The 24,975-nt window shown below is 43.4% G+C and overlaps 1 protein-coding gene across 2 annotated transcripts; it reads left to right on the top strand.

The window, feature by feature from the left end:
- The first annotated feature begins 3,498 nt into the window (after window positions 1–3,498).
- LOC144766873 (hemoglobin subunit beta-2-like) lies at window positions 3,499–24,739 on the top strand. Of its 2 annotated transcripts, none has more exons than XM_078650585.1 (3): window positions 3,499–3,688; window positions 22,159–22,381; window positions 24,304–24,739. In XM_078650585.1, exons 1-3 carry the CDS (start codon window positions 3,672–3,674, stop codon window positions 24,430–24,432), a joined length of 369 nt encoding a protein of 122 aa, XP_078506711.1. In that variant the 5' UTR covers window positions 3,499–3,671; the 3' UTR covers window positions 24,433–24,739. The 2 variants fall into 2 exon arrangements, with proteins under 2 accessions (XP_078506711.1, XP_078506710.1); XM_078650584.1 differs by lacking the exon at window positions 3,499–3,688 and adding an exon at window positions 11,403–11,572.
- Window positions 24,740–24,975: the final 236 nt, after the last annotated feature.

Below are 24,975 nucleotides of genomic sequence, written 5' to 3'. Positions count from 1 at the left end.
CGAAAGGGAGGTGTCGGGCGGGCACAGAGTGTGATTTTCAGGGAAGAGCAGCGCAGATGGGGGAGGTTTATTGCCGATGCATAAGACAGAGAGCGGGGGTGACCAGTGCCTGGGGAAGATGCTTGCGAGGGTGGGGAGCCATGCTACGAATCGACAGCGTGCAGAGAGTGGGTCTGGTCAAGGCATCTAAAATGGCTGCCGTGCACGACAAAAGTGTGGCATTTCAAAAAAGGCAAGATGGCGCAGACAATGTTTTTCAACACTTCCTCATTTCCTTCGAATCGAACGTTAAAAGACGTTGGTGCATATTACCAAAGTTAAGCGATATTTATCGCTAACGATGCTTACCAACGAATTTTTTACCGCTAAGCATCATCAGAAATTATCGAAGATAAACCTTGCTATTATCAAGGTTTATCGCAAATGCGATAATAAACGGCCGCAATGCATGAATATCGCTAAAAAGTCAGCGATATTCATGCATTACCGAGCTAATGCTCTTAGCCATGTTATCCACCTCCCATTGGATAACATGGCTAAGAACTGCTCAGGGCAGGTGTTACTTTTTCGAGATATTCGCGCTTAGCGCGAATATCTCCAAAAGTTGGTAATAGGAGATAGATATCTTGCATGTTGTAATGCAAATTATTGTGGTATATGGAACTCATACCATAATCTCTCAGGAAAGCAGAAACTGATCCTTTTGGGACCGCCTAAAAAGGCCTAGGGGGTGAGGGGTACTCTACTTTGCCCCCTTTTCACGTTCCGAACTATTTTATTTTACTCTCTTCTGTAATTACACAAAATAGCAGCGATAAGATGCATCGGAGACACACAGTGAGAGAAAGGAGGCCGGAGATGAAGAAGAGATGTCAAATACACATTGGAGATAATATAGTGGCAGAAGGGAAGTAAATATGAGTAAACTTACCATGTAACATAAAAATGTTGCACTCTATACTATAAGTCTCATTTTATACTACAATCACTTCGCTACAACCTCATAAATTAAAAATAAAAATGAATAATGTCTCAAACAATTTTTGATTTCTAAATATAAATTTATTCTTCAGAATTTTCTAAATTTGAAAGAACTAGTAACATGTCCTCATCAGCAATTTCCTCATGAAAAGTCTGCAATGATGATTCTTCTAACTCTATGGTCTCCAAACATTCGATAAATTCGCCATCAACAGATTGATCAAAAACATCATTCAAGTCATCTCCTCCTTGTGACAATATTTCATTATTGGTGCTGTCAATTTCAATCAATGTAGTGGAATCATTCAAGTCATCTCCTCGTGACAATATTTCATTATTGGTGCTCTCAATTTCAATCAATGTAGTGGAATCATTCAAGTCATCTCCTCCTTGTGACAATATTTCATTATTGGTGCTGTCCATTTCAATCAATCTAATGGAATCATACAAGTCATCTCCTCCTTGTGACAATATTTCATTATTGGTGCTCTCAATTTCAATCAATGCAGTGGAATCATTCAAGTCATCTCCTTGTGACAATATTTCATTATTGGTGCTGTCCATTTCAATCAATCTAATGGAATCATACAAGTCATCTCCTCCTTGTGACAATATTTCATTATTGGTGCTCTCAATTTCAATCAATGTAGTGGACAATTCAAAAGAAATTGCCACGGTCTCTTCATTGTGAGCCATTTTATTTTGAAAATGCTTGCTGTAAATTGCAGAAAAAAATAATCACTTTCATTTATCGTTTTTAGTAATACATAATATAAAACTAACTTTATCAAGTATTTAGTATAACAGAAGGACTGCAAATAAATAACAGAAAACATTTTTCAAATTATCTTCAAGTGTACAACATAGTTCCCCTTACAAAGAAATTGCCACGGTCTCTTCATTGTGAGCCATTTATTTTGAAATTGCTTGCTGTAAATTGCAGAAAAAAATAATCACTTTCATTTATCGTTTTTAGTAATACATAATATAAAACTAACTTTATCAAGTATTTAGTATAACAGAAGGACTGCAAATAAATAACAGAAAACATTTTTCAAATTATCTTCAAGTGTACAACATAGTTCCCCTTACAAATTAACAACTCACCTTTTTAAAAGTAGGAAAAGTGTTAGTACTGTGTAAATCAAACACCAGAAATTCACCACCAACAATTCCTCACAAATGTACCTCAGACAGTAGTATCACAAAATGGCTGTGGTTTCCTCTCATTTGACATATATACATAACCAATTAACTTTCATCACACACAAATACAAAACCAAAGTAACATTTTAATTGGTTCTAAATTTCAACACTTTCAAATGTGTTTTCCCCATGCAATTTTCCATAGGACATTTACATACGTCTACAGCCTGAATGGCTGAACGGAATTACACCAAACTTGGCAAAATGGTACATCAAACCTAAGAGGTCAGGAAGGATCTACTATGCCCCCTTATGGTCATTTCCCCCTTCGCTTTGGCCTCCTCTTGTCTCTCAATCCTACCGAAAGACAAGATGGCGGCCGCTACGGACTGTTTGGAATGTTGACAGACGCCGGAGAACCAATCAGCTTCGCAAAGCTCCGTAACGCGAAAAGTACGCGAAGCGGAGCGCTGTTACAGATATATATCTTTTTTTGAACGTTAATTTCTCAAAATCCACTGGAGCACATATATTGAGACCTAGCAAAGGCACATCGGGCTACCAGTCCCTAATATTTTGCCAAGTTTCGTGCAAATCCATTCAGCCGTTCGATTATTATTATTATTATTTTTTTTTGCCCCGCGGGGCCCTTTTAAAACCTCCACATCAAACCTAGGGGGTCAGCGAGGATCTACTATGCCCCCTTATGGTCATTTGCCCCTTCGCTTTGGCCTCCTCTTGTCTCTCGATCCTACCGAGAGACAAGATGGCGGCCGCTACGGACTGTTTGGAATGTTTACAGACGCCGGAGAACCAATCAGCTTCGCTTCACAAAGCTCCGTTGCGCGAAAAGTCCGCGAACCGGAGCGCTGCCCGGTCCGCTGTTACAGATATATATCTTTTTTTGAACATTAATTTCTCAAAATCCACTGAAGCACATATATTGAGACCTACAAAAGGCACATCGGGCTACCAGTCCCTACAATTTTGCCAAGTTTCGTGCAAATCCATTCAGCCGTTCGGGCTAAAAGTGAGGCCAACCGCCCTATGGAAAACTCAATGTTAAAAACACGTTTTGGGACCCCCCTTTTTTCTCGGCCCCCCCTTGACGAACCCCCCCCCAAATTTTCAGGGGCTGCTCAGAAACAAAATGTTCCATTTTCCTGAAAATTTCAGCCAATTCCGTCCACAAACGCCAAAGTTATTAGACATAGAATTTTCAAAAATCCCATAGAGAAAAAATCCTAACTATATATACCTACTGGCGACCGCCAGTAGGTAATATATATATATATATATATATACATATATATATATATATATATGACGGTACAATCTCTCCAAGAAAAGATCAGAGGCCACACGGGGGGTTCAGAGCAGGACACAGGTTTATTTCATAAGTCCCAGCGGCGGCGGATGCATTTCGGCATGGAGAGCCTTCTTCAGCGCCCATCGCTGTAAAGAGTACCTCCCTGTTACGCTCCTCCTGTGTCAAATACCCGCCCGCACCACAGTCTCCTCACCCTACAGCTGTCGGCTTACCAATGGAAGTTCGTGCAAGGTAAGTCGAACTTCAAGTCCCAGCAGGCACTGTGTCGGCGTTGCTAGGATCGGTGGCATGGGGGAGTTAGAAGGATCGTCGGATCGGTGCAGGCTCCAGGTGAGTTGGGCAACTCAAGGATCCGGTGAAACAACAGCGTCCGTCTTGGTCCCCATGTGTACTGCAGCTACCATTCGCTATGGTGTAGATAGGGAGTGGGGGCAGTCAAATGCGAGACTGGGCGCCCATTAGAGCTAAAATATCTCTGTCCGCTCACCATCCATCCCATAACTACCGGCGGTCTCCGGGATTACTGATTCCTCAGTCTTGTAAAATGCTGCAAGCAGCAGGGTGCCTTTTGATATCCCGGGTCTCTTCGTGCTGCAGGGCCTTCTGTGCTGTGCTGCAGGCAAGCACAGTATATACGACAGTACAATCTCTCCAAGAAAAGATCAGAGTCCACACGGGGGGTTCAGAGCAGGACACAGGTTTATTTCATAAGTCCCAGCGGCGGCGGATGCATTTTGGCATAGAGAACCTTCTTCAGCGCCCATCGCTGTAAAGAGTACCTCCCTGTTACGCTCCTCCTGTGTCAAATACCCGCCCGCACCACAGTCTCCTGCCCCTACAGCTGTCGGCTTACCAATGGAAGTTCGTGCAAGGTAAGTCGAACTTCAAGTCCCAGCAGGCACTGTGTCGGCGTTGCTAGGATCGGGGGCATGGGGGAGTTAGAAGGATCGTCGGATCGGTGCAGGCTCCAGGTGAGTTGGGCAACTCAAGGATCCGGTGAAACAACAGCGTCCTCCGTCTTGGTCCCCATGTGTACAGCAGCTACCATTCGCGAAGGTGTAGATAGGGAGTGGGGGCTGTCAAATGCGAGACTGGGCGCCCATTAGAGCTAAAATATCTCTGTCCGCTCACCATCCATCCCATAACTACCGGCGGTCTCCGGGATTACTGATTCCTCAGTCTTGTAAAATGCTGCAAGCAGCAGGGTGCCTTTTGATATCCCGGGTCTCTTCGTGCTGCAGGGCCTTCTGTGCTGTGCTGCAGGCAAGCACAGTATATACGACGGTATAATCTCTCCAAGAAAAGATCAGAGGACACACGGGGGGTTCAGAGCAGGACACAGGTTTATTTCATAAGTCCCAGCGGCGGCGGATGCATTTCGGCATGGAGAGCCTTCTTCAGCGCCCATAGCTGTAAAGAGTACCTCCCTGTGACGCTCCTCCTGTGTCAAATACCCGCCCGCACCACAGTCTCCTCCCCCTACAGCTGTCGGCTTACCAATGGAAGTTCGTGCAAGGTAAGTCGAACTTCAAGTCCCAGCAGGCACTGTGTCGGCGTTGCTAGGATCGGTGGCATGGGGGAGTTAGAAAGATCGTCGGATCGGTGCAGGCTCCAGGTGAGTTGGGCCACTCAAGGATCCGGTGAAGCAACAGCGTCCGTCTTGGTCCCCATGTGTACTGCAGCTACCATTCGCTATGGTGTAGATATATATATATATATATATATATATCTTTTGATCTGGGACTATTTACACATTGTGCTTTTTGGGCTATATGGTTGATGTTTTGAATATGAAAGTTTCATTTGTGTAATATCTTTTTGTTTGTTTGTTTATTTCCTCTCTTTTTATTAGTATCTCTCTATGGATTGTTCTTGGATGAGTGTATGATTGTTTAAGAATGCCTTGCTCTAATTATGACCAGCAGTCTTTCTGCTTTTAATTTATTGTATCTTTTCTTAACAATTTCCTCCACAGATAGTGTTCTCAGCCCAGCCATGATCACTGTGTGACGTTATTAGTCTTCTGATGGCCAATTTTCGGGTCACAAATTAAGGATCCAGAAATATAAAAATATGCGCCCTGATGAAGGAAGTGTTTATGTTTGTTGTCTAGTTTCCGAAACGCGTGTCGGCGCTTGTCTTCTGTTTTTTTTTTTTCTTGTTAAATCATATTTTTTTTTTTGCACCTGATGTCCTTATGTAATGTGGGTTGTCTTTATTATTCTTGTGAATTATTGTTTTTCTCTTGATTAATTGTCTATCTTCTTTGTGCATGTTTTTTTATGGTAGTTGCTGTTGATATTGTGTGTATATTTTTAGACGTGATCTATTGGATATGTGCTTCTGGGGTTGAGTTTATACATTTTATGTGTTGTATAATATTTTTGATGTACTTCTGATATATTTTTATGGATTGAAAATTGACATATGCTTTTTCTACAAAACAAAATTATAAAATACTTAATATATGAAAAATCAAATACATTTTCTATTGAACTGTTCTGTGGGTGGATGTTCTCAATATTTTGGAGCTATTGCCCTATGTGTTAAAGTATAGCCAGGGACCTCCTTTGTTGTTTTTTAAGTTTGGATTAACTTAGACCTAGAGATGAACCAGAAAATTATAAAAATGCTTTGTCTCTGGATAGAGCCAACAGCATCCAATGGCTTAGCTACATTAAGATTTTAGCAGAAAAGTTGGGCCATTTCAAATTATTTGTGTCTCCAAAAAGGATCACAAGGAGAGATCTGAGATGGGTAAAGAGAAGATTTCTCTCTATTATGTATGCAGAGAGAGAATAGTATGGGCCTATATGTTACCGAAATCCTGCCCCTCAGTTGAGCCCTACTAACTAGTGACTACAATACCTCACCATCGATTTCTTTTGACAAGGTGTCGGTTAAAGCAAACACAAGGAGATGGTGGATGGAGTGCTGAAACTTTTAAGACTCTCATCACCAGGCACAGATCTGGGTTGAATCCATCATCATTCTTTAGCTCCCTTTGCCACACCAGTTCAGACCCATCTATATGCAAATCAGTCTTGATCCTGTGCCTCATGGGAACAGACCAGCCCGAACTGCCAAGCCAGGTCTTCCCTGGACCGAAAATAGGCATCCTGGGACCGGTTTCGGGGTAACATCCCTCATCAGCCAGGTTAGCTTGAATGGTAACACCCCTCATCAGCCAGGCTATCTTGAATCAGTAACACACCTCATCAGCCAGGCTAGCTTGAATGGTAACACCCCTCATCCGCCAGGCCGGCTTGAATGGTAACACTCCGCATGAGGTGCAGGGTCGCGTAGAGCACTGTAGAGTTCAGTGTTGTAGAGGGGAAATAGCGTTTACAACGATGTCATTACATCATGTTACACTTACAACCCAGTTGTTACAACAACCGCATTGTGAGAAAGCGATACCTTTACATCGCAAGTCATTAGATCGACTTGCTGTAGGGGGGCGCTCTAACCTAAGGAATATTATAATTTAGTATTCCAACACCTTCCCTACTGTTGCGCACGCTGGAGTTGGAATAGTAAGTTATACTATTCCTAAGTCCAGCGCGCCCCCTACAGCAGGTTGATCTAATGACTTGAGATGGAAATGTATCGCGTTCTAACTACGCGGTCGTTGTAACAACCGCATTGTAATAGAACGCAAATTAAAAGCATGCGTTGTAACATGCTATATTCATTGTAGAGTGGCATAGAGTGGAGTAGAGTGTCATTGAGTTGAGTAGAGTTTAAGGGAATAGAGCATCACAGAGTGGAGTATTGTAGAGTGGAGTGTCATAGAGTGGCCTAGAGTGAAGTGGCGTAGAGTGCATTAGATTTTAGTAAAGTGGTATAGAGTGCATTGACGTACAGTGCAGTGACATGGAATTGTGTGGCTTAGATGACAATAGTGCAGAGTAGAGTTCAGTGGCGTAGAGTACAAAGGCGCAGAGTAGATTGTTTCAGAGTAGAGTGAGTGGAGTGGTGGAGTGAAGTGTGCAAAGGTGTACTGCAAAAAACAACCTTTGGGAGCAAAATCTCCCTTGCTATCACATTAACAGGAGTTTGGAAACCCTTCGTTTGGAGTACACATGGGAAAGCATCAAAACCCGCTGGCCAAGAGTTGCAGGGACAATGAAAGGGGTTCCAGGGGCTCCGAAGCCCAGAACAGAAATAGCAACGGCTTAGTATGCAAATGGAGCAGGGTCTTAAAGTTTTTCTTCGGAACCCACTGTCTACTCTACTAAATGCCGGGATTGCTGACTATCAAAGCTACCTTACCTTGATTCTATCTCATGCATCTTTCTTCTATCACCCTACATCTCCTGCATCTTTATCTCACTGCTGTTTTTTTCAATTCCTGTTTCTCTCTTTGTCACTGTCTTCATATTATTCTCTTCTTATTTCTTCGCTTTCTGCCTTCTTCTATTGCTCTGGTTCACCCTCTGATGATGCGAAAATAAGGAGAGCCCGTGCCCACCACTGATAAGCTCTAATTTAAGTTCAAGGCTGATGGAGAGTAAATTGTACACAGGGACACGCTGCCTCGCCTTCAACAGGTACCAGATTCTCTATTCTGCAGCCCAGGGTGCCATGAACAACCTCATCCAAGTGGAGTAGTGGCTTTCCTTTGCAAGAAATATATATGCATATATATTTTAAGATTGTGCACAACCCTACTTAAAAAAACAAAAAAATATTTCTTGGGAGAAAGAAATATTTGTACACTTCTAATATGCCCATTGTTTTGAGAACAGAATTCTACTTCACGTTCCAAGAGTCAGAACAGTCACTTTTGTCGACAGATCCTTTTCTCTCGCTGCAGCATAACATACTATGACATAACATAACATTTAACATGACATAACGTTCCTCTGCCTGTCAGTATATGAAGCTTTATATGCCAGGCTGCCCCGGATATCTCTGGGCTGTCACAGCTGCACTTATAAGACACTAATAGGATGCCTTGGACACAAGCAGGAAAGTTAACTTGTAGCTAGTCCAACGCGTGCAGGAAACATAAAGGATGAAAGCACTTACAAAAAGTTCCAGCTTTATTTCTTGATCTCGTTACCTATGTTCACAGGATGCCCAACCAGGCGCAGGAATACTCACCCATCACTTAACTTCTAGCAGCTGTGAGGTAGGTAAGAGCGGTGTGGCCGGGTTCGGCGACGGGTGTGCGGATTTTGACGGACAACCATGAGGGAAAATTCAATAAATAATTTTCCCTTGTCGTCTGTCGAAATACCCCCCACCCCCACACGGCACCACCGCTCTTACCTGCACGGGCTGTGGCTGACTTCTAGGTAAACGCCAAGCCCATGCTCTACAATATCCTTCCTTTCTATTAAATCACAACTCAGTGACTGTATAAGGAATAGAATACACACATATCCTCACACCCACAAAACATCCAAGACTACACACACACTAATAATTATTGTGACACCAAGTCTTCATTTACCGCCAACAGAGGGATTGCGGCAGTAATTCTCTTCGACCAGCAATTATTGCTCCAGGAATTCGCACCATCAGCCAGTCATTGAACCAGAATTCGCACCATCAGCCAGTCATTGAACCAGAATTCGCACCATCAGCCAGTCATTGAACCAGAATTTGCTCCATCAGCCAGTCATTGAACCAAAATTCGCTCCATCAGCCAGTCATTGAACCAGAATTCGCACCATCAGCCAGTCATTGAACCAGAATTCGCACCATCAGCCAGTCATTGAACCAGAATTCGCACCATCAGCCAGTCATTGAACCAAAATTCGCTCCATCAGCCAGTCATTGAACCAGAATTCGCACCATCAGCCAGTCATTGAACCAGAATTCGCACCATCAGCCTGTCATTGAACCAGAATTTGCTCCATCAGCCAGTCATTGAACCAAAATTCGCTCCACCAGCCAGTCATTGAACCAGAATTAGCTCGATGAACCAGAATTCGCTCCATCAGCCAGTCATTGAACCATAACAGACCCCCAATTGTCAGGAGTAGCACATGCAATTCTCCCTGTAAGACGGCTGAAGCTCCAAAGAACAAGCTAAATCCTAACCCTGGCCAAGGGCTGGGTTTGACCATTTAAAGATTCTCTGCTGCAGAGATCAGAAAGGCATACATGAAGACCCTGAGAGCTGAGGTGGCTGAAGGAAGGCCTTGGCCAGAGTCCTCCTCAAACCTGGAAACATTTGCTTTCATCCACCATGAGAATTGCTGAGGAGTTTGTGTGCGGCATGATTGGTCCAATGAAATGAACATATTGTCCTACTGAAAATGTCAATCTGCAATACAAAGTATGCAGTTATTTTTATAACGTAACATTCACATCCTTGAAGAACCAGTGGATTCACAGCTCCCATCCTTCCTAGTAAGAAACTGTTTCCTGTGGGAGCTACAAACCAATACCCTTCCCTTCCTGGCCACAGACACCATGATTATGATAATCGGAGAACAGCGTCTCTCTTCCGGAAATCAGTGCTAAGGGTGCACGATGAGCCTCCTCGACCTGTCTTCCCTATCCAAAGATTATATAGCACAGCTTTACAAGGGTTCATTTCTGGCAAGTCACTCCCACAAAGCGCAAATATATCTTTACCTCCTCTCCTCTACCACCACTGGCTGCAGGTTGCCATCAAGATACGCATTTTGTAAATCCTCATCTGCCTCTGCATGATGCCAGTTCGCAGCACCTAGACTACCACAAGAATGTCAATGATAACAGTGTGTCCGCCACGCAGGTGATTCACCTGGGCATCGAGGGCACTCATGTCTCACCTAATGTGGCCCACAAGACAAAAGAGTGGACAATTTTCTGGTATCTGCTTAATCTGGTTTAAATAGATCACAGTATTCCCAGGATATGCCCTCTATCAACCTGATGATTAAGTACAGATATTATGGGGTGGAGACATCCAATTCACAAGACTTGAACCCTATTGACCTTCTTCCACCTCTCACTTTTTCTCAGAATAGACTTCAAGTTAGAAATGGTCTGAAAATTACTAACTATGTTTAATGTCAAGGTCTGGCTATCCACTAACTAACTGAAATCTTATCTCTGGCCTAGTCTGTAATCTCACCCCTTCCTGAAAGCTGTAAATCATCAACAAACCATCAATAATTTACAAAAAGCATTGATTTTAAATAAATACATCTTAAAATGGACAAAATGATCTGCAGCACTAATATACGAATTAAATTCCCTATGTAGAAATGGAAGTATGCCTAAGAAAATAAACCCTCACCCTGGACCCTGAGATAGGCCTTAACCCCTGACATTCCCATCCAAACACTGAGAGTGAATGGGTATGTATAGGATAGTCCAGGGGAAAGCAATCAGTTATCCTGATGCACCAATATGGAGAAGACTTTTCCAGTCATCATGCAAGGAAGACCTTACATTTCACTGTTGAGCACTTCATGTGTTGTGCTAGAGAGCCTCTGCCACAGTAACAGAGAGGACTTTCGATTCAAAAGTGTTTGTTAGCTGTTAACGATGGCTTGGAAGCAAAGAGACCTGCTTTCACAGAGAGAGGACATTCCCTCAAAGGTGCTGCCTTGAGGGCCGTATGAGGACCGCAGAGGCCCACTTCAACAAGGCGAAAGCAAAATTCCACTGGGAGACTGCAATATATTTTGTAATTCAGAATGACCTTTGGGCAGCAGATGTGGTTTCAGGCTCCACTTGTAGGCCTCTCTCGGCAAAAGGATCACCACTAAATGTAGAAGAAATTTCACCTTGAGATGTTGCATTCCAGAGTGACCTGGGAGATGAAAATGTGTTATGTAAAGTTTAAGTGATTACAAAAGGAAGGAAACGTTGGAAAGGGCCACAGGATACGTCTGGTGCGGTCTGCCCGCTGAGATAAGAAGGGCGGCCTGACTCAGCAGAGTGAACACTGTGGGTGGGACCTGGCTGCTGTCCCTATAAATCTCGGAGGGTCGGAGACGTTTCTTGCAGAAGCAAATTCCAGGAGCATAATCTTACTCAGTGAATTGTGCAGCCACCACCACCAACAGCAACCATGGTTCATTGGACAGCAGAAGAGAAGGCCGCCATCACCTCAGTGTGGAGCCAAGTTGATGTTGCGGCTGATGGGCAAGAAACCCTGGCCAGGTATTTAAAGCCAAATGTTACCTCACCCATTTTGTTCATCCTGATTATCTACCTCTTGCACCACTTTCCCAATGTTTACCACCTTTCCTTTTCATAATCAGTTTCGAATGTATTTGTTGGTCTTCATCTTGGACCACTGCTCTTTGTCATTCTTGGGCTTTCACTTATTTTCATTTTTCTCTTCTCTGTTCGGTTAGTGTAGCTCAAATGCAGAGGTATCCATTACCACATATGCAATTTGCTACAATAATCTATCCTTCCCCTCAGACATCCAAATGCACCAGTGCCCCTGCTTTAATCATGCAAAGAGCATAAACTAGCAGGATCTGCTGATTATCAATACACAGAATACTTGATGGTAGACCGCAAAGTATTCACGCGGGTGAGCATTGAGAGACTATAGGGGATACTCAGTGTGCCCAACAGCTGTGGCAGTTGTAGCTAACCGGATTCAGACTTATCTCCCGTTTGTGCGGACATTTTCCCCATTAAGGGCTTCAGTCTCTGTGGTAGGAACCTCTTCAAAAACACACAGGGCCATTTATGGTACTTGGGGGCATATTACCAACAACTAGCGATAATTATCGCTATGTTGGCTTAGCGGCAATATTTTTATCGCCGTGCTGCGGCGATTTTTATTGCTTAGGAACCTTGCTATTATCAAGGTTTATCTCCTAAGCGATAAAAATCGGCCGAAATGCATGAATATCGCTGAAAAGCCAGCAATATTCATGCATTACCGAGCAAATGCTCTTAGCCATGTTATCCACCTACCATTGGATAACATGGCTAAGAACTGCTATGGGGCAGGTGTTAGCTTTTGGAGATATTCGCGCTTAGCGCGAATATTTCCAAAAGTTGGTAATAGGAGATAGCGATGTTAGCGACTGTTTCCAGTCGCTAACATCTTGGCACGCCCACTTTGCATGTCATTAGTGATAAATTTCACTGACATGCAAAGCGGGGCCCAAGATGGTCGCTATCTCCTACTAGCTGTCGCTAACTGGTGTTAGCGACAGATAGGTAATAGGGAGATAATTTTATCTCCGCTTTCTTGGCTTTTAAAGCCAAAAAAGCGGAGATAAACCCCCTTGATAATATGCCCCTCGGTTCTTTCTTAACTTTGTAATACCAAATGTTCGTGGGATAAAAGGCTTTTAGCGAGATGTTCAAATTATTTCGTTGAAAATGTCATTTATTGTGCTTGCTTTTTCGTCTTTGTGCCGTCTACCTGTGTTTATATTTACAAATGAAGCAGGGCACGATTCACAAAGGACCTCCACACCCGTGGGGTAGGCTCCGCATTCATGGTGCGGGGTCCCGCACTCATGGAAGGACCTCAGTGCTGCATTTACCCATTTCGGGGGTCCCAGCAGGTTGTGAAGCGGCCCCACAGTGACGGCAGGCCCACAATGCCTTGCCAGCATGGTGGACCTGTAGGCTCTTATGTCATTTCCTGAAACAGGCTCTTATTGCTTGAACCACCTTCAGAAATTACAGACTGAATACCACCCACGTGCACTTCTCAGCATGTGGGTGGCATTGAAGGACTTTTTCTGTCGGGGAACCGTTATGGTTTATGTAAAATTCAGAAAACACTGACAAAATGACGCCAGAGGGGTCGCTCTTAAATGGGCTTAAAAGCTCCTCCAGTGCTATTCTGCCACATAGATATAATCCGTGCATCGATTTTCCCACCAGTGGAAATAACAGCTAATCCTTCTTAAGTCCTGCCAAGCGTCACGCAACAGGTGTGACGCTCACGCATTTCAGTGCGGTGATCCGCATCACCGCACTGAAATGCATTGTCACGCATTTTCGACCTGTGCCAGGCGCGCCAGCGGCGCTCCTGTGCCCAGGCTCTCTCTGTGTCCTGAGAGAGGTGCTGCCAGCCGCCCGAGTGCCTAAACAGTTAACTGACTCTGCTGCAGTTCTCAGCTCTGAGCGCGGCGCGTTACAATGTATCTGTGTCTCTGCCTGCTGTCCGATTGAAGCTCCTGTTGCCCTGGAAACATTTGCGCAATTTATGGTGCGGGCGGCGCCAGCGTGGCTACTCAGACACAGATGTCCTCACAGTCAGTCTGCAGGGGGGCCGGGCTGCTCTGAGTCGGATACTCAGCTGTCAATCACCGTGTGGGCACCAGGGGGCCGGGATTAATCCGGATGTGCCCTCACGTCCGTTGGAAATAGGGGGTTAAGTGCGTCAGAAGTGGCGGGGGATTACGAGTGCAGGCTGGGCAGCACGAGACTCTGTCTCTCTGAGCACCATGATGGCCGTGCGCCCCGCTTACACTGCAGCTCGCACCTTGACCATCTGACGTCCTGCTGGCTCCGAGGGCTCTCAGCAGGGAGTTTATTGTTCAAGAACCTATGCGCCAAGGGGGCCGTAAATGATTATGGGGCAGGCAGCGCTGTTGCTCGATGGCCTGGTCACACTGCTGTGTAGGCCATTATAATCAAGGCCGCAGCATTCTTCACTTAAAATATCCGAGCCGGCGGAAGAGAGAATTGTGCAGTGACGGGTACGGAGAGCGCCATGACTGACCGTCACTTTCAGGTCCGCCCGGTCTCCGTGAGGACAGCAGCAGCCTAGAAGTATAAGGCAATCTGCCCTGGGGATAGATCACTCGTAGTATGAGCGCCCAGCAGCCTTTTGGCAGTGCAAGTCACCGTCCGACGTGCCAATCATGCAAGTTCCGGCTGAAAATGATCATAGTAAGTAGACAGTTCCTTGTTTCAGCCACTTGCCACTCTGTCAGTGCTAACCACAATATGGTGTCAGTTTTAAGACAATTGTCAATATGGTGATGGGAGGGGCAGGATATGGAGTCTGAGGCCCTCGTGCTGGTTCTTGGCCCTCATCTCGGCTTTCAGTAATGATTGTGCCGGTTGGCTGGGCTTTCAACGCTGAGCCGGAGTCCCTTGCTCACTGCTCCATCAGGATTCAAGCAAGCCGGGCCGACGAGGCTGAAATGCCAGAAACCGGTCCCCGGTAGCTTGTCTCCTTTCTGGTGAAGAATTGGCTTGGTAGTTTGGTCTGCCCTGTTCCCATGATGCACTGGGCCAGGGACAGACTCATTTGCATATAGCCAGGTTCTGAGCTGGGATGGGGCAGTGAGCTAAATAACGGTGATGGATCAAGCCCTGATCTTTGGACTGGGTAAGAGTGGTCTGCTTAATTCAGACACTCTGTTCATCACCACCCCCTTTTCTGAATCGTTTTACTATCAGCAGAACCTGGCTGTAGCTCTGTGACAGTCTGCCTGCTGGGGTTGATGTGAGCTGGTGCCTGCTGCAGGGCTGTGCAGACAGCGGCTCCACTTGTCGCCTTAGGCAGACCTCTCAGCTTGGGGTAATTATTATTAGGGTTTAGCAAGGCTTAGGTGGGCCGGGTCCTGCCGGAGTGAAAAGCAGATGCCGAGATGGCCGGTCTCTGTCGGGCTCTTCATTTTTTTTGCCCTTACTGTCAGCACGAAAACAATATTAATTCTACATTTACTCTTTTTTTTTTCACAGTCTCACCATGTCACTACGGAGGCATTTTCAATGTTACTAACAACTAAGCTATAGTTTTGTTTATTTATCTTATACAACTAATAAGCACTGACAAAGCTAAATAGTCCTGACTTCATGTAGAAGTAATGTTACTTCTTGTATTGTATATCTGGATGCAATGACCGAAGCAGCAAAATACAACTCAGGCGGTACAATGTGCCAACACAGTTTTTCTCATTGCGTGTTTTTAACCTACACCCTTTATTACATTTGAGAGACACCCCCCCCCCCCGTTTTTTCATCCAACTTAAACCCCTGGCTTTTACCTATGCGTGCCTCAACCTCACACTCTGGTGTAATTTCTAATATGTATATGTTTCCCTCGTCTTCACTGCTTAATTTTGCTTATGAGAAAGTGTCACTCATAGTCTTTGAAATGTCACTCATAATTGGACTGAAGTTATTTTTTTTGTTTAAGAATTTTTATTAAGCATTAAAGCAATAATACACAAAACATGTCATAAAAAATTAGGAAAAAGTACATATGAGTATAATAATAATTGAAAGACATCAATCTACAGAAATTTATAGAGAGAAAAGAAAGGTATGAAAAGATAGAAAGGAGAAAGAAGAAAGGAAAGAAGCGAAAAGGAGAAAAGAAAAGGAGGAAAGTGGAAGAAAAGGAAAGAGAAGAGGAGAGAAAGAGGAAGAGAAGGAAGTAAAACTAAGGGATCATAAGGGACAAGAAGCACGCGGTACGGGAGAAGGATTAGAAGAGAGATAGGAAGTAAAGGGAAGCCATAATAAATCAGATTTAATTTTCAAAAGGATAGAGGTAGAAGAGGCAATAGAAATTCTATGTTCATCACATATATAATTCCACCATGTTTGGACCGAGAGTTTAGAATTGTCTTTCCAGCACGATAAAATAACTTTAAATGCAAGTGCAATAAAAAGGTCTAACAACTTAGCAGAGGAGGGTGTACTAATATCAATATCATCAGCTAAAGAACCTAAAAATATGTGTATAAAAGACATTTGTGAAGAAAGAGATAACATTTTCATACAAATATTCCAAACTTTAGTCCAAAAAGATAAAACTGGGGAACAATAATAAAGTTGGTGTTGTAGAGTACCAGGGTCTTTAGAACATGACCAACATAAAGGAGAGGAGGTTGGAGAAAATTTATGGATAGTAACCGGTGTAATAACAACTCTGTGATAAATAAAAAGTAGGGATTGAGTAATGCGTGCAGCAACAGAAACTTTAAAGAGTCGAGACCATAAACGATCCCACAATGCAGTGTCAAAGGAGACATCCAGATCATTTTCCCAAGCAGTCTCTACTATAGACTTAAAACGGACAGAGCAATCAGATAATAAAAGTGAATATACAAGGGCAGCTTTAGGTTGTTGAGTGGAAAAAAGAGGGTAAAGTGGGGTGACAGGAGTAAAAGAAGAAAAAGAATCAGAGGAAGAGGATAATGAGGATAAATGAGATTGAATAGCAGAGATTATAATAGAATATTCAGCAAGAAAAGAGGCGGGTAAGTTAAACTTATGTTGTAGATCCACAAAAGAAAGGAGATTAGAATCAAGAAAAAATTGATGTACAAACATTATATTCTTTTCTTTCCAGTGCTTAAAGTAAAATGATTTACCTTTATATCGAAGAAATTTGTTGTACCAAACTACGGATGATAAAAAACATTGCAGAGGGGAAAGGGAAGAGGAAAAAACATTTTGCAAGGTAGATTGGCAATGTTTCAAAATAGGATACTTGGATATAAAGGTACAGTTTGACATGAAAGGAACATGCTGAAATGAAAAATCTTTCAAAAAAGAGCGTTCCAGGAGCACCCATTTAGGAACAGGAGTATCAAGGAAATCATATGCCAAGGAGAAGGATTGTTTGATAAGAAAGGCAGAATGATAAGATCCAAAATCAGGGTAACGAACACCACCTTCATTTTTAGGGCGAACCAACTTATGTAATCCAATGCGGGGATGTTTATTGTTCCACAAAAATTTTGTGCATATGGAATTAATACGGGAAAAATAGGATTTAGGGATTTTGAAGGGGAGCATAGAGACTGTATATAAAACATGAGGGGTAATCATCATTTTGATAGTATCTAATCTACCCCACCAAGAAAGAAATAGGGGAGACCAAATCTGTAGGAGGGATTGAATTTTCTTAAATAACGAATCAAATGTTATTTTAAGGGTATCTTTTAGAGAGGAAGAAAACCATATACCGAGGTATTTAATTTTAGAAGGACACCATGCAAACTCAGTATTAGTAAACATATATTGAAAACACAAAGAATTAAGGGGAAGCACTTCAGTTTTGGATAAATTGAGCTTATATCCTGATATTGAGGAATATAACTGAACTTCATCTAAAAAGGGAGGGAGGGAAGATTCAGGATTGGACATGTAAATGAGGACATCATCAGCGTATGCTGAAAGTTTGGTTTCGACAGAGGGGAATTGCAAACCTGTAATGTGAGGGTTAGAACGAATACGTTGCAAAAAGGGTTCAAGGCATAGGATAAATAATAACGGGGAAAGGGGACAGCCTTGTCTAGTACCTCTTGTTAAAGAAAAAAATCTGGAAAATTGGTTGTTAACAAAAATACTGGCACGGGGAGAGGAATAAAGGAGTTTGATTAACGCTATAAACTTTGGTCCAAAGCCAAACCAGGTGAGGGTTCGAAACATGTATTGCCAATTAATACGATCAAAAGCTTTTTCAGCGTCAAGGGAAAGGGCTGCTAACGGGGTTTTGACATTTTTGCTGTGAGAAAGGACATTGGAAAAAAGACGGGCATTATCCGCAGCAAGTCTGCCCTTAACAAACCCCACTTGATCTGTGTTGATTAGGCGAGGGATAATGGAATCAAGGCGAGAGGCAAGGATCTTAGCGAAAATTTTACAATCATAGTTTATTAAGGAAATGGGGCAGAAATTCTTACATTGGGAATGGTCCTTATCAGGCTTCGGAATGATGACAATGAGGGCGTCCAAAAACGATCCAGAGGCCTTAGCTTCAAAAATAAAAGAATTAAACAATTGAAGGAGCTTGGGAGCAAAAAATGAATGAAAGGAGGAGTAAAATTCAATCGGCAGGCCATCAGGACCAGGGGCTTTTGATTTCTTAAGGGAATGAATAGCTGAGGTAATTTCTTGGAGAGTAATTTCACGTTCTAGGTGTGTGAATTCAACAGGAAGGTCAGGGGGGGGGGGAAGGTCTTCAAAAAAAGTTGTTAAGTTAGCGTCAGAAGGGTGAGTATCATCTGTATATAAGGCTTGATAATAATTGTGAAAAACTTCAGCAATGTCTTCATCGGAGGTAACCAGCTTGTTGAGTGAATCATTAAAAATTGGGCCGACAGCTTTGCGTTCAGATTTGATTTTCAAGTAGTTGGCCAGCATTTTACCTGCTTTGTTCTGACCCCCATGATACTTAGATTTTATTTTAAGGAGGGTATGACACGCCTCATTAGTTATAATTTTATTGAGATCTGTTTTGGCATGAATCAGGTCCTGGAGGGCAGATGGGGATTTGGAGGAGAAATATGAATGTTCAAGGGTTTTAATATGTTTAAGTTGATCTTCATATTTTTGCTTGTTAAGCTTCTTTTTGGCAGAAACATAGGAAATCGTAAAAGCACGAAAAGAAGCCTTAAAAGCATCCCAAGTATTGGGAATAGAAGTATCAACAGGGTCATTAAAGGAAAAATATTCATTAAAAAACTCAGTACATTTTTTCATAAAAGTGGCATCAGATAAAAGAAAAGAGTTAAATTTCCAACGACTAAAATTGGAGGGACTAATGGATAAATCCAGGGTAGTGTAAACCGGTGCATGGTCAGAAATAAAAATAGAGCCAATAACAGATTTTTGAAGGGAGGGAAGGAGAGACTTACTGATCATAATGTAATCAATCCTTGAGCGTGTATGATGGACATTAGAGAAAAAAGTATATTCTAGTAAATCAGGATTACACACTTTCCACGAGTCATAAAGAGGACGAGAGGCAATGGCAGATTGGAAGGTCTTATGGGTTTTGTCAGGTTGGAATTTACTTGAAGACAAACGGTCTGAAAAAGGGTCTAACCACTGGTTAAAATCACCAGCAACGATGAAATTAGGACAGTCAATGGATGCAATAAGCAATTTAATGTCTTTCCAGAATTTGGGATCTGGACGAACAGGGCCATAAATATTCAGTAAGACCATCGTTTTGTTATGAATAACCACCTTTGCCATTGCCCAACGACCTTCATCATCATTTTGGGAGGAAATAATTTGTGCATTTAAAGACTTGTGAAATAATATAGCAACCCCTCCTTTTTTGTTGACCGCAGGGGAAAACACAACCTGACCCACCCATTGTCTTTTCAATTTAAGAGAATCAATGTCCGAGCAATGAGTTTCTTGAAGAAAGACAACCTGTGAATGAAATTTGGTTAAGTGAGACAATACCTTCTGACGCTTGACAGGATGACCAAGACCACGAACATTCCAGGAGACAAAATTACACATGTCGGAAGGAGGAAGGGATGGACGAAGGGTGGAGGCAACACACAGCAGGGAGATCACTATATAAGGGGAGACAAAAAATAACGGTTAAACATTGGAGTATGAAAACGCTCATGTCAAGAAGGGAAAGAGAGATGAAATAGTGTGGAAGAAAGAGACGGAAAAGTAAATAAAACAGCAGAGGTAGCTTGAGAAGAAGGAAGAAAGGAAAGAAAGAGAAGAGAAAGAAAGAGGAAAGATACATAAAAGAAGGAGATAGGATTAGAAAACAGATCAAGGCACAAAGGCTTGATCTGAAAGGAGAACAGTAACCAAAATGTATGAGACGCGGGTACACCAGAGAGAGGACAGGACCCACGAGCAATCCATTCACGGACAAAGTAGAAAGGATAAACACAAGGATGTGAGAAGAAAGTCTAGAACAAAATAGAAGGAAGGGATATGATAAGTGAATATATAGAAATTAAAGCAGTAACGTTGGAAGAGGAAAAACATTGATAGAAGAAAAAGCATTAGCTAGCAGTTTCCATGTTGGACGGTGTGACGCTCATTAGGTAGTCTCGAAGTTTCTGTGGATCATCATACGACTTGGTACGGCCATTATGTGTGATCTTACAGAAACAGGGATGAAGAATGCCATATTGAATGTTGAGTTGTCTCATCGTGGGACGAAGGTTCAGGAATTCCTTACGTCGAGCATTGGTAGCAGAAGAGAGATCCTGGGAAATAAAGATGTTGTGTCCAGACCACTGGAGACGACGTTTAGCCCTGGCAGCTTTTAGAACAGCCATGAGTTCTGTGAACTCCAAGAAGAGCATGATGATTCCACGTGGTTTGGAAGCGTTGGAATTGATACGACCAAGGCGATGCGCTCTCTGGATGTTGAGAGGATGAGACGATGGGGAGAGGTCCAAAAGTTCTTGAAGAAATTTCCGAATAAAAGAGACCATGTCTGACCCCTCCAAATTTTCCGGAACACCATAAACGCGTAGGTTGTTGCGTCTATTTCTATTTTCCAAATCCTCGGTGTGCAATTTGAGTTTGTGGATTTCTTGTTCCAAAAGTGGAATCTTGGTTGAGAGGTCTTGGACATCGCTGACACGTTGCTCTAAGTTCAAAACCTTATTTTCCATGACCACCCAGCGCTCCTCGATCTGCTGAAGTTTAGCGTTGGTAGCAGTCATAAACGGTTGAAGACCACGCACCTCCTCAAGGATTGAATCCAAAACAGGATTAGTCGAAGAGTGTATGGGGGAGGGTGGGTCATTCTTATGTCTTTTGGGTTTCGTTCCTGTTTGCGAGAACTTCGGCGAAGTTGAGGGATTTGCCATGATGTTGATTGAAAAAAAAAAAGGAAGCTTCGTACAGTAATGCAGTTGAATATGAAATAAAACGTGGATACCCAAACGTGAAAGGGGCACACCTTGTGGCAAAAAAGAAGGCACTGAGACACACTATTTATCAGTGTGCAAGTGAGGAAGCAGCCACACGAGGACAAACAGGAAGCATCCACTGACTCAGAAGCTTGATATTGCGGCAAAACAACATGGCATTATGGAGTATCAGAATAAATGAGGTATAATACCAAGACAATCACATGGAGGCATAGATAGTGCAATAAGGCATTGGAGGAGACTGATGGTCATTAGGGGTGAGAGGAGTAAGAAACCTGTAGGGGCACTGAGGCATTCATTACATTCCTGGAGCATAAGTAGGATTTCAGGCATCCATATGCACAAAATGGCGGTCGGTCCTCCTCAGAGAAAAAATTGCGCTTTTAAAATGAAAAGCGGTAGTGGTATCAGCAATGAAAAGTAGACCACAGCAACTCAGGAGTAAAATAAGATGATATATAGGAATAGTGCCACATTAGCGCCAGAGCGGGGGGAGAGCAGAAATAATTGCAGAGAGATACGTCGGAACGGCAGCATACAAAATGGCGGCCGTTCGCGTTGCGCAGCAAAGGGATAATTACCAAAGCAAATTGTCACTGCAAATGGGCTCTCTCCAGCCAGTAAAAGTGCTTCATTGCGGAGTCCCCACCTTCCGACGTTAGTAACTGTGAAGAAAACCGCTCAACAAGCGGTTTCGACGGTGTCTCACGGCATCCGCGGAATGTCCGAAGCGGAGCTCACGGAGAACACGTCCTCGATCGCCGGCGCGCAAGCCACGCCCCTTGGACTGAAGTTATGAAAATGTCACACATGGCAATCTCAAACCTTGGCAGCTATGCTTCTTCTCCTGACCTCTAAAAGAGAGGGGGAAGTGAGGGATCGGATGAAACAGCCATCAATTCTTATGGCATGTTCCATTATTGTCCACCACTAAACTCGGCCACGAAATTTTGGAAGTTGGACCCAGGTACAGCTATTTGAAGTCTCTATGTATCACTGTACTAATATTTGTTTGTGCTCATTATTTTGAGTCACAACATTTCTGCAAGAGTTTTCAGTTCACGTGTTTTTATTATTCAAAAAGACTTAATGACAGAAGTACTCAGAGTGAGCCAAATGTTGTCACCTTTCTTGTATCTGCTCCCTTAGGGTGCTGGTCGTCTTCCCCTGGACCCAGAGGTACTTCAGCAGCTTCGGGGCGCTATCTAGCGCAGCCGCCATTTCTGGTAACGCCAAGGTTGCCGCCCACGGCAGGAAGGTCCTGTCCGCCCTGGGAGGAGCCATCCACCACCTCGATGACATCAAGCATACGTTGGCCAAACTGAGCGAGCTACACGCGGACACCCTGCACGTGGATCCACAGAACTTCCGGGTAAGTAGAAACTCGCTCTATAATTTGACTGCTCGGTCTTGCAGAGTTTGACACACCTTAGACAGAGGGCGCCCGAAAAAAGAGAGAGAACCTCTTTTTCCTAGGCTATAACTAAAAGGACAGAATATTCATCTGAACTGACTTCAAAGAAAGAAGAATCCTTGTATCTAGGCTGACTTTGAAGGAGAAAAAAAAGCATCATTCAGAGGTCGGACCAAAGGAAGAAGTTGTGTAGCAGGTTGAGAACGAGTGGGAGAATGTGAAGAGGAAAAAGAGAAATTTAGCTAAAGGGAGACGCAACAATTGAAAGAGAGACAGAGAGTGAGTGATAAAGAGATGGGGAGACAGGGCAGGGGAGAGAGTGAAGGAGAATGAGAGAGCTGGGCATCGTGAGGGTGAGAGAAGAATCTTCAGGGGCAAAACCACCGAGGCAGAACACCCCTTGTGCCGTTGGCCTATACACAGATAGCTCAGCCTGGGTCTAGTCTTGTCTGGCCCTCCTCTGGGCCCCAGGCGTTTTCCCAGTGGGCGGGCAGACTGGGGGGCGGTATCACTGCTGGTGGGGAAGATGTTGTTGCTGGGAGCAGTGCAGTTGCATTTCCTGCCTGCGGCTCTTCCCCACATGGAAAATAAACAATGCAAAACAAATGATTTTAAACTATGCTTCAAAACCATGTGTTTTGGCAATTGGGTAGCTCCTGTCTCATGTAGTTTTTCATAAGCACTACTGACCATCAGGGTTTGGAAGGGGGAGGGTTGTTAGTGAGGTTCTGCCGTTGCTTGGCTCAGAGAATGAAGTACATACATGATGAAGACTCTTCAAAATTCATAACGGTGTATTTTGTTACAACCTGATCTGTGCAACACTTTTCAGTTTAGTAAAATAAATCCTACCATTGCATTGAACGGTAATTGTTAGAAGTGACAGTTTCTAATCATTCATTTAGAAAAAATCATGCTCCCAGCACCACTGCCTGATGCTGAATCAAGAGGAAAGCCAGCTGTCATTTGCCCCCTATACCTGGACTAGAGTATTACTATAGATGGAGTAATTGTATTTTGCTTGTGTCCAGCTCGCACCCCAAACTCGTATATTTCAAGGTGATTTCGTGTGATGATGAAGGCAAAGGAGGCACCATGAAACAATGAGTTGTCTAGAATCACACAATGTGGTCAAGTGGAAGCCGGGATTGATGGAAAGTTTACTGGTTTCACATTGTGCAAATCAGCATCTACATGGCTATCAAATTCCTTCCCGTTTTAGATCAAACTTTAATGCTTTGTATATAATTCTCTGAGGCACTAAATCAATACACTGTGTTAAATATGTACGGCTACGCATGTTTCATAAGGATTGGTGGTGGTAGTATTTGGGGAAGGGGATGTTTTAATGCAGAAGCTAAAATGAAAACCAGAGCACCCACTCTAGGTCATTCCATTGAGACCATGTGCTCCACCTAGCTAAAAATCTGTATTCAGTGTCATCCATTCTTGAATTTATTTAGCATTCACTTATAATCATCCAACTATTCATTTATTGTACCATGCAGCCCTGTCTCCAATCTCCATCCATCTATTCAGTGATAGGACACTGCTCTATAATGAGAAATGTGTTGTAAAACATGCCATATTAGCAATTTTCAAAAAATTTCTTTAGGGGAGAACCCCAATAAACCCACCTTGCCGTGGCCATGCTTACTACTTGTGCTGAATCACTAGATACAGTATGGGGACTGGTCTGAAAAAACTTACCACAGTTGCTTTTCGTTCTGAGTCAGGCCCTGGCCTCGGTCTAGCATTCCTTCTGATGAATAACAATTCTCTCTAAAATCTCATGTATTGTTAATTCTAACATCCACTGATTCTAGGGTTTCTCTGCCTGTGACACGCTCACTGATAGTTGTTTTTATTTCTCTCCTTAGCTCCTTGGAAACTGCCTGGTGATCGTCTTGGCCCGCAAGCTGGGAGCCACCTTCACCCCTGAGGTACACGCGGCCTGGGAGAAGTTCCTGGCAGTGTCCTGCGCTGCTCTGTCCAAACACTACCACTAGAGGGCACTCTACGTGAAGACTTGAGGGGCAGGTCTGTGGGTGGAGATCTAGATGCCAGACTTTTGCTGCTGTTGTGGTCTTCAGATGGAAATCCGTGGCTAGTGGTTTGTAAGCTGTAGGCTGTCATCAGCAGTCAGGAAATGTACAGACTGTGGTTGGAGGTCTGTGGGCACATTTGTTAGCCGTTCGGTGGAAGCCTGTGCACAGTGGTACATTTGCAGCTGTTTGTAAATGTGGCAGTACGAGTAGAGATATCATCAAGAATTGTGGAAACATGACATCAATAAAGAGATCCAGTGTCCTTCTACCCAACTGTGTCTTGTGTGCTTTTCTTCTTCACTGATAGTCCAAGTAATTGCATTTTGATTTATCAGATGAGGTTATTACTCAGAGACACATATTGCTCAATGTAAAACTGTTGATTACAACAGCAGCCAACTTGCTGGACACCTGTAGGTACTTTCTGAGCTCTGTGGATCTTTGGTTGGATTAATGACATGTCAGCCAATTGAAGATGTAGCTGAACTAGCCTGAGGGAATTCT

This window comes from Lissotriton helveticus, chromosome 7 (genome assembly GCF_964261635.1).
Source record: "Lissotriton helveticus chromosome 7, aLisHel1.1, whole genome shotgun sequence".
NCBI classification, from domain to species: Eukaryota; Metazoa; Chordata; class Amphibia; order Caudata; family Salamandridae; genus Lissotriton; species Lissotriton helveticus.
Note: the sequence above shows the minus strand (reverse complement) of the source record. Positions and strands in the feature narration are given on the sequence as shown.

Bases quoted from the DNA above. Each gene is read 5' to 3' on its own strand.
- LOC144766873 (XM_078650584.1), top strand. From the start codon at position 11,481: ATGGTTCATTGGACAGCAGAAGAGAAGGCCGCCATCACCTCAGTGTGG. The intron at 11,573-22,158 runs GTATTTAAAGCC...CTGCTCCCTTAG, and splicing joins GGGCAAGAAACCCTGGCCAG to GGTGCTGGTCGTCTTCCCCT. The intron at 22,382-24,303 runs GTAAGTAGAAAC...TTCTCTCCTTAG, and splicing joins TGGATCCACAGAACTTCCGG to CTCCTTGGAAACTGCCTGGT.